Here is a 17,313-nt window from a genome sequence, read left to right as displayed (position 1 = left end):
TATGCTTTGTATAATCGTGCATTTGAAAACAATTTAAATTTGTTCATTTTTTCCTAATTTTTGCCGATTTGCCAATTACTGATGGTTTTCTTTTTCTGGAAAAGTAAGAACATGTGTGCCTGTGTGCGTATGTAGGTATGTATATAAACATTAAGCATAATATGCTTTTCTTTAGTTTCAGAAAATAACTTCCCTCTCTATCCTACACATATCAAGGAAAATCAGGTGCTCCCGCTGTGCTGTCTTGCATTGGCTGGTTGGAATGATAAGACAATCTTCTGTAATCAACTCGTAGTTCTGAAACACAATCGTGAACCATACCACTTCAAGAGGAAGTATCAGGAGATTATCGACAGGCATGTGTGCTATTGATTGAATAATAAAAAAGCAATGGAGATTGCAAGGGAAGAAAAAGTCAGCTGGGGAAGAAGAAAAAGGTTGGGAACAAATTGAGCATAGTCTTGAAAAGGGGGCTTAGAAAGAAAAAAGAAGGGATACAAAAAGAGGGGATAAAAAATGGAGGACCAAAATGGATACTGTGATAAGAGTTGGAGGGGAAAATCCAATGAAGCAAAGAGAGATATGAGGACCACAAGAGAGGACCTGCCATGCGCCAAGACAGACTTTAAAGAAAGCCCTAGGATTGTGTATTAAAGAAACGATAATGCAATCTTTTCCCTTTATATAATGCCTGTAAGTTCCATCAACCTTCTCTTGCTTTGCATATACAATCCTTTGTCACTTGATGGCCTTGTTAGCCTGCCTAGAAGGCCACTGTGCCATTGTGCTGGACAGGTGCTGGCAGTGCTCAACCCTAAACTTTGGCACTAAGGAACAAAAGTATTGTTTGAGAATCACAGCGTTTTCCATCCCAGCACTGTACACCTAACAGAGCTGCCAGTCCGGAGGCTGGCAGTAGCCGCTGGTAGACCAAGGAAGCTGTGTTTCCCCGTAAAAAGCTGTAACAAGGTAAAAACATTTTGGGCACTATTGTCTGTTCAACAGTACAAGCCAGAGTGGCACCTAATTTGCACATCACTGAGGGCACAGGGTGTTCTCATACTAAATCTGTGCCCAGGAGACAAAAATTAGTTATAGCTGTCAATCCTCAGCCATCAAGAAACAAAATAACCAGAACACACAGATAATTCTTTACTGTTTTACTTCAATAATTATTGAAATTCTGGAGCATTTACCTCTGTGATGTAATGTTTAAATCCTTTTTAGAGTCTACGTCTCTCACTAGGTCACTTATGGAGTATCCGCTTGTGTTTTTGTTAGCATGTACCCTGTGCCATTATACACATAATTTCCACACCCACATGATGTCATGCAACTTTCCTCATCTTAGACACAGCTGGATCAAAACACACAAACTCACACATAAGACTGATCCTACCCTCTTTGACACACAGTGCTGTTATTCCACCAAAAATAAGGAGCACTTACCAGGGGGCCAACTGCATTTAGGTTCCTACAATTGCCCCATTCTTCTGTAGGAATTGTGTCTTAATACATCCAAATACTATTTAAAAAGAAACAAAGTGGGGTATCAAAAAACAAGGATGACCCATAAAAGTCTGACAAATATAATAAGGTTCATTCATAGTAATAAATACCCCCTGGTGACCCCCAAAAAGTACTTTGCATGTGACCTATTTAATGTAGAATTAGTGTAGTACTTCCTCCATACTGCATAGTCAGGACCATTTCTAAGTGATCTTACCCCCAGTTTGTCAGGTCAGTCTTAAACATGGTCCCATGGCTCAGCAAAATCAGGTGGTACATAGGGATGGATGCACTCACACTAACTCACACATCCAGACACTCAACACTAACACATATGCATTCACACTAAAATACACACCCACCCAAACATACCCAGATACTCAATTGTCCCATTTCTCCCGCCTCCCCATGCGCCAATGGTGGCACATAGGCTGCCAAGTAGGACTAAATAGTGGAGATGTCTGTGAAATCGGCTGTATAAACCTCCACATCTGGCCCTTAGCAGGAGACCCAAGGGGCAGCTGCCACGTGCCCCTATGATAAGTATGAGTCTAAGTAAATCTTAGTAAAAGATGGACCTTTGTATGGCTCATTGTTAGTGTCCACACGTAGCACCTATCTGCATAGGATGTTTAAAACACAGGAGCATACAGACTTCATTCTGATATCAGGAACACTTATTTTCTTGCACCTTCCCATGTGTCACAGTAAGAGAATGCACTATTTGTTTATTTAACCAAAGAAAATTGCGACACATACTAGCTTTCCAGTCAACCTCCTCCCAGATTCCTGGCCTGGTGTGTTTGTGTGTGGTGTATTCACACTCTCCCTTACATTACCTCACCGTTTCCAGTGCCACCAAAAGCACACTGTAACTATGGCAATGCAGAACAAAATGTAAAAAAAATAACTGCAAGAAAATATTTTGGGCTAATGTCACAGCCCTTCTTCTCAAACCTGGCTGTCACTTCTTACCAAGAGGCGGGGAGAAGGAAACGCCATGTTGGCACGCTGAAATCTTACAACAGGAGGACAAACAACTGAGCGATGAATACTCACCATTAACTAACCCACTGACTAAACCTCCAAATTATTCTTTTTGTACAAATTCACAAACAAATATTAATTTCTATGTTTATTGTTGATGTTACCTCATGAAATGATTATATTCCCTCACTGGCTATGAAAACCAGTGAAAACCAGTCTCTGGTGCTTAAAGTTGCTGTTCCGCATAGGGGGCCTCTTAAAATATCCCCAGATAAGTGCTGTTTCATGTAAAGTGAGTAAACGAAACCTTTCTTTTTCTCCTTAGTGGTTCCTGTCTCTTAAAAACTGTGTTTAAACATTTATTGAAAAAGTGCAGCTGCCTAGAAATAGAATCCTGTCATTGCTCCAAAGCCCCTATTCTATGTATTACATCACAGCAGTCAGCCCACCTATAACCATGCCCACCTACAACGATGCCCACCTGCTATTTTATGCTCATGCATGTGAAACAGCAAAGCTTTATGGATCCTAATACACAGTAATGGCCTCAATGACCAGTAATGGGGGGTGATTGTTATTGAGTGAGGTGGATTGTGTGATAGGTGTGATGGGAGGGATGTGAGTGAAGACTGTAAAGGTAACGGCCCTTCTGTGATATCAGAGATGGTCAGGGTGAGCAGTGAAGACAGACAGGATTCAGAGGCCGCTGTAACGTTTTCAACAATAAAATACAGCAAAATGGTGTGTTATTTTAAAAATGGGATAAGCTTTTTTAAGATACATAGACAGCAGTCGATAAATGGCATGCATGCGGCCACAGGCTGCTCTCTTACACTTTTGTAGTGTGCGGCAGTGTATTTCTCACAGTGTTACATTAGCAATCAGGCGAGGAGTCCAATATGCAGGATTGCTAGTAAATGTGTGAATGCAGGAGTTCCTCTCTGGATCACCAATAATAATAATAATGAGGGTGTTCACCTGCCTAGCCACACAGCCAAAGTTGAGCTGCAACCCGGGACTTAGCAGCCCCACTACTAAAGGATAGCCAGAGAGACAGACTGCCACTGGTACAGAGAATAGTTGGACACATAGCCACTGGTACAGTGAGAAGAGGATAGTCAGTATGTGAGCCAAGGTCCGGATAGGGGAGGTCAGATCAGCGAGAAGAAAAGCCAGGTTTGGGAATGCAAGGTCAGCGGTTCCAAGGCCAGCAACTGTAGATCAGATCAGGAGATGAGAGAGAGAGAGATCAGGGGCGAGCAAAGGTCAGGTACCGGGTAATTTTAGAATGCAAAAGCCAAGGCGACAGAAATAGGGACGCTCCAGAGGACACAGAACCAGTCTGAATATCTGAGTGCAGGTAGGAAAGTGAGAGCTGCTTTTATACTGCTCAGCATGGTGATTACAGAAGCATCTTCCACTGGGACAGTCTGAGTTTACTTGAGAAAGAAAGCACCATCTTGGAAAAACGCAACGCCAGTACTTGCAATGGACAATGTGTGGTAGTGTTCCTGATCCTCCCTGTTCCCAGAAGTGCTGCGGGAGTGAGGATATTTGCGCCCGTGAGCGTGAGGGATGTACTGCTGTCAGGACTTCATCCCCCTCCACAGAGGGACCGGTAACAGGGACAGAAGTAAGGGCGTGACAGGCAGCCACACACTAAAGTTTTGGCATGGCCATTAGGCATAGACTCATCAGCACACCTGGGAACTCTCCGAGTTTTTGGGTGAAGTGCCTGTCATGGTAACCCCCTGAGGTTGAGGACACATGGGAGTAGGTTTGAGTTTGGAAGGGAGGCCATGACAGATTCACGTGGAGACCTTTTGTCTGCCTGCCCAGTCCCTTCTGGAGGGGGGTACAGGGTGGCCGCAAAACCCCATCTGGTCTGCCCTAACCAGACTTCCATGGACTAACTGGCTAGAAGCACTCCATGCGCCTGACCAGGACCTAGCCGCAAATCCATGAAACTGTGCAGTGGGTAGGAGCCGCGGCGATGCCCGTCTACATATAGAACTGAGTAGCTACGGACGACTGTTGCCCTACCGCGTCACTTTTTTGGGGTGAAGCTGGGCTTGCGGTGGGTCACAGTCGGAGGTGATTACGGAGAGGGAGCTAATTTGGAAAACTGGTTTTATTACCCATCCTAAAAAAACAGAAAGCAAGGTTTACCCAGCCATGACTCTGGCTCGGCTACCGTACAGACTATTCCCGGGGACGTTCCCAGGGCTGTTGCTCAGGGTCCCCACGACAGACCAAGCCTTTTTTTTCAAACATAACATCTATGGACCTTGAGCTGTCCATCAGTGACTGGCCCCGTTCCCTCGGGATCACCCTGAAATAGTGACTATTTGTTGGGTGGGCATTGCTGGCCATAAAACTATATGGAGGCGCAGTAGTTGATTATACTCCTGATCTAATTATGTCTGTGTGTATAAATATTGTTGTTGTTTTCAATAAACCTGGTTTTGTTTACACCCTACGCTACGTCTCGACTAGTGTCCGGGTGATCACAAAGGGTTACTCCCTTGACCAATTGAGCTTTCAGCGGAAAGGAAGATCTCTATGGCGGAGCTAGTCAGTCGGAGTACAGGTCTCCATCACAGTGCCGCTTTCTTAATCCACTCTGTTCCCCCTAAGGGGTGTGGAATCTGTGTTTAACCACACCTACTCCCTGCCCAAGTCCCCTCCCACCCTCTAGTGCCGACTAATCGGTGGCTAGTCCCACACCTTGTGTCTCCCTACATAAAGCTCTAGGCCTCCTGGGAACTAGCCATCTTAAATGCCAAGGGATGCTCATGGAAGTATTTGCTTAGTAGGGGACGTTTCTTTGAAGGCTAGTATTAGGAAAATAAGCATGGACGGTAAAAATAAAGCAATGTGATCAGGCTAAAAGGTATTGAAAGCTCCACTTCATAACTTTTTTGGCTTTTTTATCCCGCACATTTTTAAACTTTGTCTACTTAACTTATTATGTGGTTTAGAGCTTATAATCATGTGTTGGTTTTTCCTTGTGCCATTAGCTTTTTCACCATATCAACTCTAGCTAAAAACAATATTAGACCAGCAACAACTAACTGGCGGATTATCTAACAAGGGATTGTTGTAAAAATATCATTGGCTAATTGATGGTTAGAAAAGTAAGTCTGTTTCAGAACATTTATTCAACTATATATAGCCTGTGATTTTCTAGCCACTTATTCATCTGTAGAAGGTATCAATGTGGTTGTAGAAACTCATGAACAAACATTAATTTCTATGTTTCATGCTGATGGAGATCCAGTGGTAGATACCACAAATTCGCAAGCTCTGCATTTTAAAATGTATCCTCTGAAATACACACTGGAGGATGCGGATTAATAGTTTTTCTTTGTTTGAAGTTTGCGGAACTATAGGAAGTTACAAGTTTCCGCGTTGAGATCCTTTATTTAACTAACAGCTGTCTTTAAACTTATTTACCCCTAGATCTAAAAAGGATTCCCAACTAGGAATAAGCAACTAAAAAAAGCAAGAAAAGAAATAAAAAGTTATTTGGTTACCAAAGGTCATTATTTTAAAAATTCTCGTAATAAAGCTGCTGGGGTTGTATACTGGAGAACTGTTAAGAGAGTATGGGAAAATCAATCAGGTGTACACCTGTATGTATGCATAAATTTATGTTAATGTTGTTTTATTTATTTTATTATCTTGCTGGTTGGACAAGGCCGTTTTAGCAGAGTGTAAAGTCCCAAGTATGGCATACTTGGTGGGGACATTAGTCCAGTTCTTTCTGGTGAGCTGGGGTTAGGTGGGGAGAATTTGAAGCATGACGATAACTGAATATGGATAAGGTGGAGCCAAAGACCACTTTCCTCACCCAGAGATTACGACACAAGCCTGGGGACCAACAGTGAATTTTCATAGACCAAACCTGCCTTTTTAAATACAAAAAGTTCCCTGTATGCAATGAAATAATTGAATGAGCCAACTCCTGGTATCTTTTTAGTATACTTTATAAAGAGCATAGTGACACAATGAAAATATATTATAATGTTTAACTTTAATCACAACTTAAATCATTTTGATCAAGGTAAATAAAATTGTGTTTCTAAACATCAGCCTCAATTTAATACCCGCTTACTCTCAAGCTAGGCAATACCCATTCTAAAATACCAAAGAAAACACCTCACATATTTAGGTATTTGCCTAATGTTACAAATCCTCCCCAGTGTCTTGCTTGCACAAAAAAGTTTCAAAGAAATTACACAGCTGAGACCGCCAACCGACCAGACCCATCCCTATCCCTAATCTGAGATGGGTAAACAAGAGTCTATGGTGGGACCAATATGCTAACCTGCCACCGAAACCTACTTCACCCACATCTGCCAATACTTAATCCATGTTCCTGCTACCAGCAAAGAAGCCAGAAGCTCCCTCAAGCCTGAAAAACAAAGTTTCAAATCCAGGAAACGCACTCCTAATTTTGGTGCCAGACGATGAAACGTGTCCATTTGGAAACAAGACAATGCATCAGCAATGATAGTTTATGAACCTGGAACACGTCTAGCTTTGACTGAAACAAGCTCAGCCAAACAAAATGCCAAGTAACCTCAGCAACTGGGGAGAAGTGGAAGCACTGTTATTGATTACCTGGAGCACATTTGTATTATCTGTCCAAAACAACTAACTCCTCATTCCAAAACTCCTTGCCCCATAGCTCAATAGCTGGTACGATGGGAAAGCACTCAAGCAATGTCAAATCCTTAACTCATCTTCTGCTGCCTATGACTGACCCTGGAAATATAAACCAAAACTAAGCATGTGCAAGAGAACAGCTTCAAAAGTTTTTTCTAGAGGAAGGCAGAGTAATGCCAGAGTTTTGTCGAAAGAACTTGAGAGGATAGCTATTACTAAAATAAGATTCACAGCACACTGAATAAATGTTCCAGATTTACTTCAACTTCGATGTGAAGACTTAATGGTGGTCCCACAGCACCCGCAGAACCATCCTCTCAAAGTAGCTGATGGGAAACATGCTTCCATGGAAAAATGTCCTCTTGGGCTCTTGAACTAAGCCAAATCCCATGCCGCAGCAAGCTAAGAAGCACATGGGACCAAAATTCTGTGCGAAGGGGGCAGTTATACACCTCCACTTTGGACTAGCCAGGTTGAGCCATCTGTTGGGCTTGAGCCAAAGCCAGCTTGCACAGCCACACTACCAATCCTACTACCATTTTTATTTATATTTTTACCTGTAATTTAGTAATATAGATAATTATACATGACAACTTAGGTGCCTAGAATGAGTAAATCCAGGGGTGGTTACGACTACCTGCTGGCACACCAGGATTTCAGGGTAATACATTTTTGAATGATATGAGGTCTTAATCACTGACATGCTAATCTGAAAAAACTAAATATCTCCAAAGTCTGACAGGTTTATAGCTCTCTAGGCTTGAGTTTGACACCAATGCGTTAATCCTTCTGAATTTAAAATGTTGAGTACACATTCTGTATTCATCCTTTAGCGTCAACCACATATAAGTGCTGTTACACATATCCATTACATATGAAACCCCTGTGTTTATATTTAATGCAGAAGCTCCAATTAAGGGAGAAGGCTGCTAATGGGTCAGCAACCAATCTTCAGCCTCCCCACAACAGATGAATTGAAGCTTGCTACCATGGTAACAGCTTAAAAACAAACCAAAAAAAGATTTTAGCCCTAGGTCGGAATGACCACAAAACCATATGCACCAGAGGTGCGACAATCATGTCATGCAAGTAGAAATGTGTACTGTATCCCTAGATTGTATTTTGTGGGTATAAATGTGGCAGAAAGCCCTAAACTGTGTACCTATCCTGTTACATATTGTGCAATGTCACGTACACAGGTTTTGTGCGCTACCAGCATGTATGCACAACAACAAATCAAAAAAAAATTGCACAAGAGACATATATCTCATTTGCATTACTTTTATATGGCGTGGCACATACAAGGAAATAATGTAAAAAATCTTGGATTTTTTTTGCATTTGTACCATTGCTATACAAACCAGCACCTTGCTTGCATTTTCCACTACTTTGTTACCTTGCCTGCCTACCTACCTTTATAGAATTAAATCTGCAGGCAGCTGGAGCGGTGCATGTGCCACAGCACAGGCCTCTGTATCTGCACCACCTTGTAGACTTTGTGCCCTCTTCTGATGCGGAACACATATCAAATCTAATGCTCCCTGCACTGGACCACCAAAGACGAGGACCACTCCTGCTGATGGCCATTGTTTTCTTGCAGCATAAAGGTAGGTAATGGAGAACCCAGCAGGGAAGCAGAAAACACTGGCTGAAAAAAACAATACGGAAGAGAGCGAAACAGAGTCTAGAGGTGAGGGAAACTGCAGGGAAGGAAATATGACAGGGGAAACCAAGGGTGATTTAGCAGAGATAAGTGTACAACTGATTAGAAAGATTGTGGAACAGATATGTATTTCTTACGTCTTCCAGCTATTTCCTCAAAGCCCTTTTTTGCCCTACTTATACATAAACATATCTCAAAATATTTCAAAGGCCAAAGAGGTGTGAGGGGTGAGATTAGAGGCGTCTCTAGGGAGCACAGAAGTCCCCAGTGCATTGCTTCTATGTGAAGAACAGGAGGTGGAACCACACTCTTCAACATGCAATGCCTTCATTTGTCCCCCTGGCCAAAAAAAGGCAAGCAGGGGGACTGGATCTTCCTGGATCATCTCCAAAGAGAAGAACCACTAAATTCTTCAAGAGGAGATGGCAGCCAAAAGGGCAACCTACTCCTCCCACCAAAAAGTTAGAGCTAGACCTTCCTCCAGTATGGCATTTCTACTGCAGGGCTTTTTATGTGACATTTTGACCTATTCATAGAAGGAGAATATACTTAATTTATAAACATTTTCTGTTGGTTTTTATACATATTACACTTTTTAGGCCTGTAGACCACCGCGTGACACCAATACTCGGCAAACATTATAAGCTTCAAAAACAATAAACGGGGGATCAGGGATGGAAGAAGGAACGGAGTGATTTGGGGCCTAAAGAGGGACACTTGGGAGGCATGTATAAATATAAATACAAACATATTCATAACAGCAACATACGCTCACTTAAAATTATAATTACATGGTTTATGAAAAAAAAATGTCACTTTATTTTTTTTCTTAAAAAGGCTTACTTGCTCATGAACAGCTTTACCCGTTATGTGCAGTCATTTTTTCATATTGTTTAAAAGAAATCGATGCCAGGACTTTACTTTGGTTAGATTACAAACTGTCGAGCTTCAGCTCAGTAGCGAGTTCTTTTTTTATGTGAAATGTTCAGCAGTGTGAATGGTGCCTCCTGGTGTCAATAGTTTATACAGCTGGTCGGGTTGGGCAGTCTTGTTTTCATGGTGTTGATGTTTTAAGTTTTTGGGTTCGTCATACTCAAACTTAGTGAGTGTCTCCCCCTGATGTACATCTTCGCACGTACCATTCACATAAACACTGTCACACATCCTTTCCCTTTTCCTTACCCACGTTTCTATTCCTAAGTAGAATTACTTTCTTAAATGTGTTTTGGAAAGGACTGCTCAGTGCGCGCTGAGCATGTCGCTGGCTGCTACATTACTGCACCTCTTGGCTGGACTTGCCCCCCACCGCAAATGGCTCCTGACAGATGAAACAGGCTGAATGGCTCTTGTCTGTGAAGTTTTTGCATAAAAATGAATTCTTTAAAGTTTTAAAACTTGGTCTTATAACACAAGGAAGGTTATCCTGTGTGATGTGAACGTCCGTTAACCCCTTAAGGACAATAGGCGGTCCCTAAACCCATTGAAAACAATGCATTTTGAGCCCGTACATGTATGGGCTTTGTCATTAAAGGGTTAAACACATTCTTGTACTTTAGCAGGCACTTGTATGAACAGTACCACTGAACCCGTAAATGTAAATGAATCCATAATGCATTACATTATTTCTAGCATCCAAAAAACTATCCATGTTTGATGGTTAGATTTACTGGTATAAATACTACTATGCCCTTATGCCCTAGTAGTATTCATGAATTATACTGCGAAGGTGGGCTATAGATGGTGAGTAAATGGTATGCATAAAAAAGAATAGATCAAGTAGGTAACAGACACAGGGCCAACCAAGCTCTCCATACAGCAGAAGCTCACTGGGGTTTGCTCTTGATGATGTGATTCCTAATTCCTCTTGCTATTTTTTAGGACACTTAAAAGGAAAAAAATGTATCTGACACCTGCAGTAGTTCTCTTCTGTCTAACCCCCCACCCCAAAAAAAAACCCCAGCCAAATACAGATAATTTGACATATGGAGGAAACCAGATCATATTACAAAATAACAGAACAGTAAGGGAAAACACTTTTGTGACATTTATTATATTGTTCTTGTTGTTTCATCCAATTTTTGCAACCTTTTCTTCCATCTTCATCACAGGGCTGTCCAATTTATTAATGGAATAGTTCATAGACATTGATTTTTCCGTGTGGTTGTGGTTTTTGGTAAGTCCACCGTTGCACATACATGAACGTGAGGAATGTTGGTACATTTTCTACCAAGACGTCTACGTCTGATGACGTCACATCCCCATGTGAAAAGGGACACTCCAGCAATCAAACGCGGTTTAAAGCATATTACAGTGAAGTGGTCCAAGGATTCTTGAGCAATCAATCAGTGTCAGGAAAGCAATGGGAGCACTTTCTGCAAATGTGCTCTCATTCCCACAATGCTGGAGCTGACTGGTGGTAAAAAGGAGATGTGTTCAGACAAGCATGCAAGATAGCTGGGGACGGGGACGCCGCCTAAACGTAAAGAGACCTTCAGCTATCATATGCATTAAAGGTAAAAAGATGGCTGCAGCGTCCCTGTAATATTAACATCAACTGCCAAGGCTAACACTCTATGAGAAGCGTTGTCAAGCTTATTTACGACGAACAACGATTACACGTGACCATGAATACCATAACCACCTAATAAAGCATATTCCTCTCATATGAGAAGTTGCGTTGCCTGTTACGGAAACACTCTGAAAAAGAAACTAAGGTCTATGGATAGATGTGCAGGGCCTATGTCACGTGACGGACTGCAAGCGGGTGGTGTTAGGGGACGGCTTCCTGTCCCGGAACAGGAAGTCCGGGAAGGATTGTGCAGTTCATAGAGTCTGGTGGGTGCAGATGGAGCTGAAGAGGCTAATGAGTTAACCTTAGAGGTGGGTGATTCGGATTCTTTTTGTATTAGAGGTGTCATCGTTCGGTGCTAAACACTAGAGTCATAAACTACACACTTACAATTAGTTTATATTGTAATTGTAGCTTTGTGCACGTACCAGACTACACGTCACTGTGAATCCAAAAATTAATGACAGCTATAGTACTTTATTGTCAATATTCACTTAACCAAGATATGTATATACATTCTGATGTACAAATACACGATTCATGCAAATGTTGAAATATAGAGCCTCACATGTACGGTATGTAAATATATAGATATATGTACTTATGCAGATATTTAAACAGCTAAAGATGGGGGTTATTTTCAAATTAGATTTCAGGTTGTCATAATATTCAGGAGGTTTGCCTTTTTGATATCTGCACCAAATTTATCAGGTGCTTCAATATATTTACAGGATGGTTTTATGAATCAGTTTATTAGGCGTGATATACAGATTTCAGGTAAGCAGAGCAACATTTTTAACATATTGAAGCAAAATGAAGGTATAAAGAAAAAGGTATGAGAGGGAAATAGGGACAGACTACCCCAATGTCTTTTTAAGTGTACTTTGAACAGTCAAACGCGTTTGTGTTCCTGCGACAATACTCGGCAATTTGGGACCTGTGTTTCATCAAAGTATGCATTGTGTGACAAGTGTCCCATCTGATCACCCTCTTAATTTTGTCTCCATCTTTTTCTTTGTAGTTTCGACACAAGATGCCACTTCGATGATACAATCATGCTGTTGACTGCATATTTGGTACTAGTGGGTCTTCTGGCTCTATGGGCAGTTCTGGAGTTTTCTGCCTGCCACTCCAAGTCATCTGCAACCAGCAATTCTTTGGGCAACCCAGCATTTCGCCGCTTCCAGTATGATTTCTATAGAGCCTACTTTCCTGCTTTAGCTGCAGACTGGCTACAAGGTCCTTATTTGTACAAACTATATCATCACTATCATTTCCTGGAGGGTCAGATTGCTGTCATCTACGTTTGTGGCTTTGGAGCTAGTGTTCTGTCTGGTTTAGTAAGTGCCCCGCTTACAGGTCGGCTCGGCCGAAGAAAATCATGCATACTCTTCTCCATTCTCCTGGCTGGTTGCTACTTGTGCAAGTTATCCGAGGATTACTTTGTGCTTCTGGCTGGTAGGGTGCTGGGAGGATTCTCCAGCTCCCTTTTATTTTCTTCCTTTGAGGCATGGTACGCTCATGAGCACAGTGAGCATCATGACTTTCCATCAGAATGGCTTCCTCACACCTTCTCCAAGGCAGCAGCCTGGAATGGAGGCATTGCTGTGGTAGCAGGAGTGACAGCCAATGCCTGTGCAGAGTCGCTTGGATTGGGACCTGCTTCGCCATCTGTGCTTGCTGTGCCACTTCTGGCTTTGTCTGTAGTCCTAGTGATACGTGAATGGGATGAGAACCATGGACAGAGTGGGAGCTTCAACCGGATTTGCGGTGATGGGTTGCGATGCCTGCTGAGAGACAGACGTGTGCTCCTTTTGGGTGCCATTCAGGCATTATTTGAGAGTGTAGTGTATATTTTCATCTTCCTATGGACCCCAGTACTGGATCCTCATAACACACCACTCGGGGTTGCCTTCTCCAGTTTCATGGCAGCCAGCGCAGCAGGTTCCTCGCTATACCGTCTTGCCACCTCCAAGAAATATCACTTACAGCCGATGCACGTTTTGTGCCTGTCTGTCCTTATGGTCTTTTTCTCCCTCTTTATGCTAACGTTCTCTACAGGTCCTGGACAGGAACGTCCAACGGAGTCCTTCTTGGCCTTCCTGCTCATCGAGCTGGCTTGCGGTCTGTACTTTCCAGCTATGGGATTCCTAAGACGCAGGCTAATCCCAGAAAAAGAACAAATAGGTGTATTGAACTGGTTCCGAGTCCCCCTGAATCTTCTTGCTGGCCTTGGATTGCTTATGTTGCATGATGTTGATAACCAGAGTGGCACAAGGAATATGTTCACCCTGTGTGCCTTTACAATGCTGCTTGCCTTGCTCAGTGTTGTAAGCCTTTTTTCTCTGGTGAGGAATGACCCTGAACTGCGGTTGCCCAGTTCAGAGATAGAGCCCAGCGGGTCTGAGATCTGACTTGACGAGGGAAGAAGGTGCATCTTGTAACAAAGAGTGAAACCAAATTAAAAGACAAACCCTGCAGATGAAGGCACGTCAAGGCTACAGATTATGTACAGGACTTTTTATGTGCTGTTTGAAATTTGTGGAGGGTTATATGTTATTTATATTCCTTCTATTGCTGGTTCCCTTACAAAAAAATTACTGCAGTTTTTTGGACATGAAAAAACTGCAATACTGTACTTTTACTGCAGTATTACTGCACGTTTACTGCAGTTTTACTGCATTTGTACTTCACTGTACTGCAGTTTTACTGCAGTTATTTTTGTACGGAAGTACAATTGCAATAAAGCTGCAGTACATTGAAGTACAATGCAGTATAATTGCAGTAAAAAAAAAAAGCGCAGTAAATACGCAGTAATAATGCAGTACAGTGAAGTACAAATGCAGTAAAACTGCAGTAAACGTGCAGTAATACTGCAGTAAAAGTACAGTATTGCAGTTTTTTCATGTCCAAAAAACTGCAGAAAAACTGCAGTAATTTTTTTGTAAGGGTTATTTTTAGTGCTGTATAGATGGGACGTGGGGAAGCCCATAAAATGTGTGTGCCAACTGGAGCTTCCTGGTCTGCCTCCTTCCTTTTTTTTTGGTGGGGTGTTATGCAATATTAAAATACAGTACTAAATGTGTATGATATGCTGTGTATGTAACTTTACTTGTGTGATTGATGCACACAGTGGCATATTTACTTTTTTACTGATTAAAATCCTACATTACATTCTGCTGAATGCATATAAATGAATATAAATTGACAAAACAGGTTGTATAAGGACGAATGAAAACCAACATTTCAATGTCCATATCACAAATTATCACGTGAATTATATTGTATTCTTCTTAATTGCAGCATGTTTTCGTTCTTAAAGGGACATTCCAACCATGATATGTACTTTAATGTGTGTGATAAGCTGTGTTTAACTTGAAACCCTCCCCACCCACATGCATTGTGTAGCTCCAGTGGGTCCCCTTATGAAATGTGATGTCACTTCATGGGCTAGTGAAGCAGCGTGATGTCAGAAGACGGCTCCACCAGCAACATGCGAGCCACATTCTCCATGTTGCCCGTCTTTGTATCCATGACTCTTTGTACTAGCTGCTGTGCAAACGTTAAAAAGTAGAGATCGTTAGAAGTCACATCAAACTAGAATCATTTTAGTTACCGTTACCTATGTTTATGTGACCCCCTTTACCAGGATTAACAACGCAAGCTATAATTACCGCCAGTAAGCTCCAATGCATGTCATCATGCAAGTTCCAGGTGATGTAATGAGTTCTGAGTTCCCCTGCGGATATGTGCAGAAAATGCTTCAATTGATATAAGTGGGAGAGCTTCCCTGCCAGGGACTGGCAGCTTAAAGTAGCGAAAACTGAACAATTTAGGGTGCAGGGCAGCTCTGGGTCTGCAGCATTTGATAAAGGTAGGTGTGTTTTTGATTATTATTATTTTTCATCCAGGTAAAGAATGCATATTGAAGTACATGGCAGTAAATACCATATTTGCTTTGAAAAATAACCATTGTCTTATATTCAAGGTCGTCTTCTAATCAGACCTCAAATAGAAGTCTGACTAAAAGACTAAGATCCAGATCCCCCGCAGCGCTGCAGGGGACCTGGATCCTCCTCTCCGGCAGCCAGTGCCGGCAGACAACCTCCGCTGTTGCCGGGGCCTCTGATGGAGCGCCGGCATCACATGACCTTCCGGTGGTCATTCATAGAAGTGCCGGCAGCAGCAGCGGTGGTTGTCTGTGCTCATTGCACAGACCTTCACCGGCTGCCACCACTAGACTCCAAGGAATCTGATGCACGGGGGACAAGTCTAGGGAAGCACAGGTAAGTCGGGGGAGGGTAAGAGTGGCATATGGGGGGTATAAGGGCTTTCTGGAGCCAGAGTGGCATATAGGAGGTTAAAAAGAATATCAGGGAGGCAGACTGGCATATTGGGGGTTAAAAGGAATATCAGAGTGGCATATAGGAGAGGGGTATAAGGCATATCTGGCGGCAAAGTGGCATATCAGGGAGGCAGAGGGGCATATAGGGGGGGTATAAGGCATTTTTGCAGGGCAGAGTGGCATATAAGGGGGTATAAGGCATAGCTGGGGGGCAACTGTGCATAGCTGGGGGCAGGTTGGCAAATATAAACAAAAAATGAATTTTTCTCAATCATAGTTTTTATTAAATATTTTTTACATGTGAATTAATATTTACTAGTAAAACTTTTTTTCTTATAGGGTATCTTATATTCAGGCTTTTTCTTTTTTTCCTAAATTAACTAACTTTGGGGGCTCGTCTTATAATGGGTAATTACAGGGATCTTTACCAGCAGAAATTTGTTGACCCTTTGAAGCTGGCACTAATGCGAGTCAAGAGCTCGAAGGGGCTCCCACTTTTTGACTAGTGTGAACTATAGAATTCAAAGAGGGTGTACTTTCTTTTTCACAGGACTGTATGTAATTATTTGATATTTTAATACACCATTCTGCAGTACTAACATGTCAGCCTACTATTTAAGAGGGGGGGCTGCTAAATGAGCTGCCAATCAAAATCAGTGTGATTATGCTGTGAAAGTCACTTAAAAGAGAACATTTATACTCTCTAATAATATGTTAAAAAAAATGATTATTTTACTTCAACATAATTTTAGTATTTTTCATTAAAAAAAATCTGCCGTCAGGTTGGAGTTCACTAGTCCTTTTAAACTGGTACAATGATGAAAAAACCCCATAAAACCTTAGTCTAAATTGAATGTACTTACGTGGAGTATAAATGGTTTTATGTCATATAAGAAGTATAATGAAAGTGGGTCAGACGTGAGATCCTTGTGACTGCTCCTGCTTTCCGGATATATGTGCTGTGGAGGTTATATACTAGTTATAACTCGTGACATCACTGAGCTTTCCCTTGCGGGACGCGGCCAGGACTGCCCACTGCCGTTGGTGGCCGGTCCCACGGTGTCAGTTGGAGGTCCCGCTGACGGCGGCAGGAAACACCCCCATTTAAAGGGAAAATGGGCGGGGCGCGTTTAGACCGCGCACCCTGGAGGATTCGGATCTTGACCAGGAGAAGCGGTGCTTCACTTGGCAATCTCCGGGTCAAACCCAGGTTCCCAGGTATGTTTATCTGTTTCAACTTAACTTCACTATTCATTTTGAAGGTCCAACTCCAGTGAGCTTCTGCTTTAGGAACAGCATGACTGGTCCAGTATAATGTATAGCTAAATCAATGAGATTTCTTCAGTATTCCCACCTATTATCAATATGCGTTATACAGGGCCAACTCAGGCCTTGTTTCTGGAGAAACCTGACAGTATTAAACCTTCATGATTCAACTGTCCCTTAAGTGATACAACCCCTTTGGATCTGGTACCACAGTTACTTACAACACACTTAATAATTCCTGTGGCCTTAAAAATTTTAACAATTTCCTGCATCCAAGAACTAGCTTGTGAAGAACAGAATCGG

At 42.2% G+C, this 17,313-nt stretch overlaps 1 protein-coding gene across 1 annotated transcript; it reads left to right on the top strand.

The window, feature by feature from the left end:
• Positions 1–11,610: 11,610 nt before the first annotated feature.
• MFSD5 (major facilitator superfamily domain containing 5) lies at positions 11,611–13,976 on the top strand. The gene is made up of 2 exons (XM_053457742.1): positions 11,611–11,710; positions 12,421–13,976. The coding sequence occupies exon 2, from the start codon at positions 12,455–12,457 to the stop codon at positions 13,811–13,813; it is 1,359 nt and encodes a 452-aa protein (XP_053313717.1). The 5' UTR covers positions 11,611–11,710; positions 12,421–12,454; the 3' UTR covers positions 13,814–13,976.
• Positions 13,977–17,313: the final 3,337 nt, after the last annotated feature.

This window comes from Spea bombifrons, chromosome 2, assembly GCF_027358695.1.
Source record: "Spea bombifrons isolate aSpeBom1 chromosome 2, aSpeBom1.2.pri, whole genome shotgun sequence".
Taxonomy (NCBI): domain Eukaryota; kingdom Metazoa; phylum Chordata; class Amphibia; order Anura; family Pelobatidae; genus Spea; species Spea bombifrons.
The sequence above is the reverse complement of the archived record's forward strand: the minus strand, read 5'-3'. Positions and strand labels throughout refer to the sequence as shown.

Bases quoted from the DNA above. Each gene is read 5' to 3' on its own strand.
- MFSD5 (XM_053457742.1), top strand. From the start codon at position 12,455: ATGCTGTTGACTGCATATTTGGTACTAGTGGGTCTTCTGGCTCTATGG.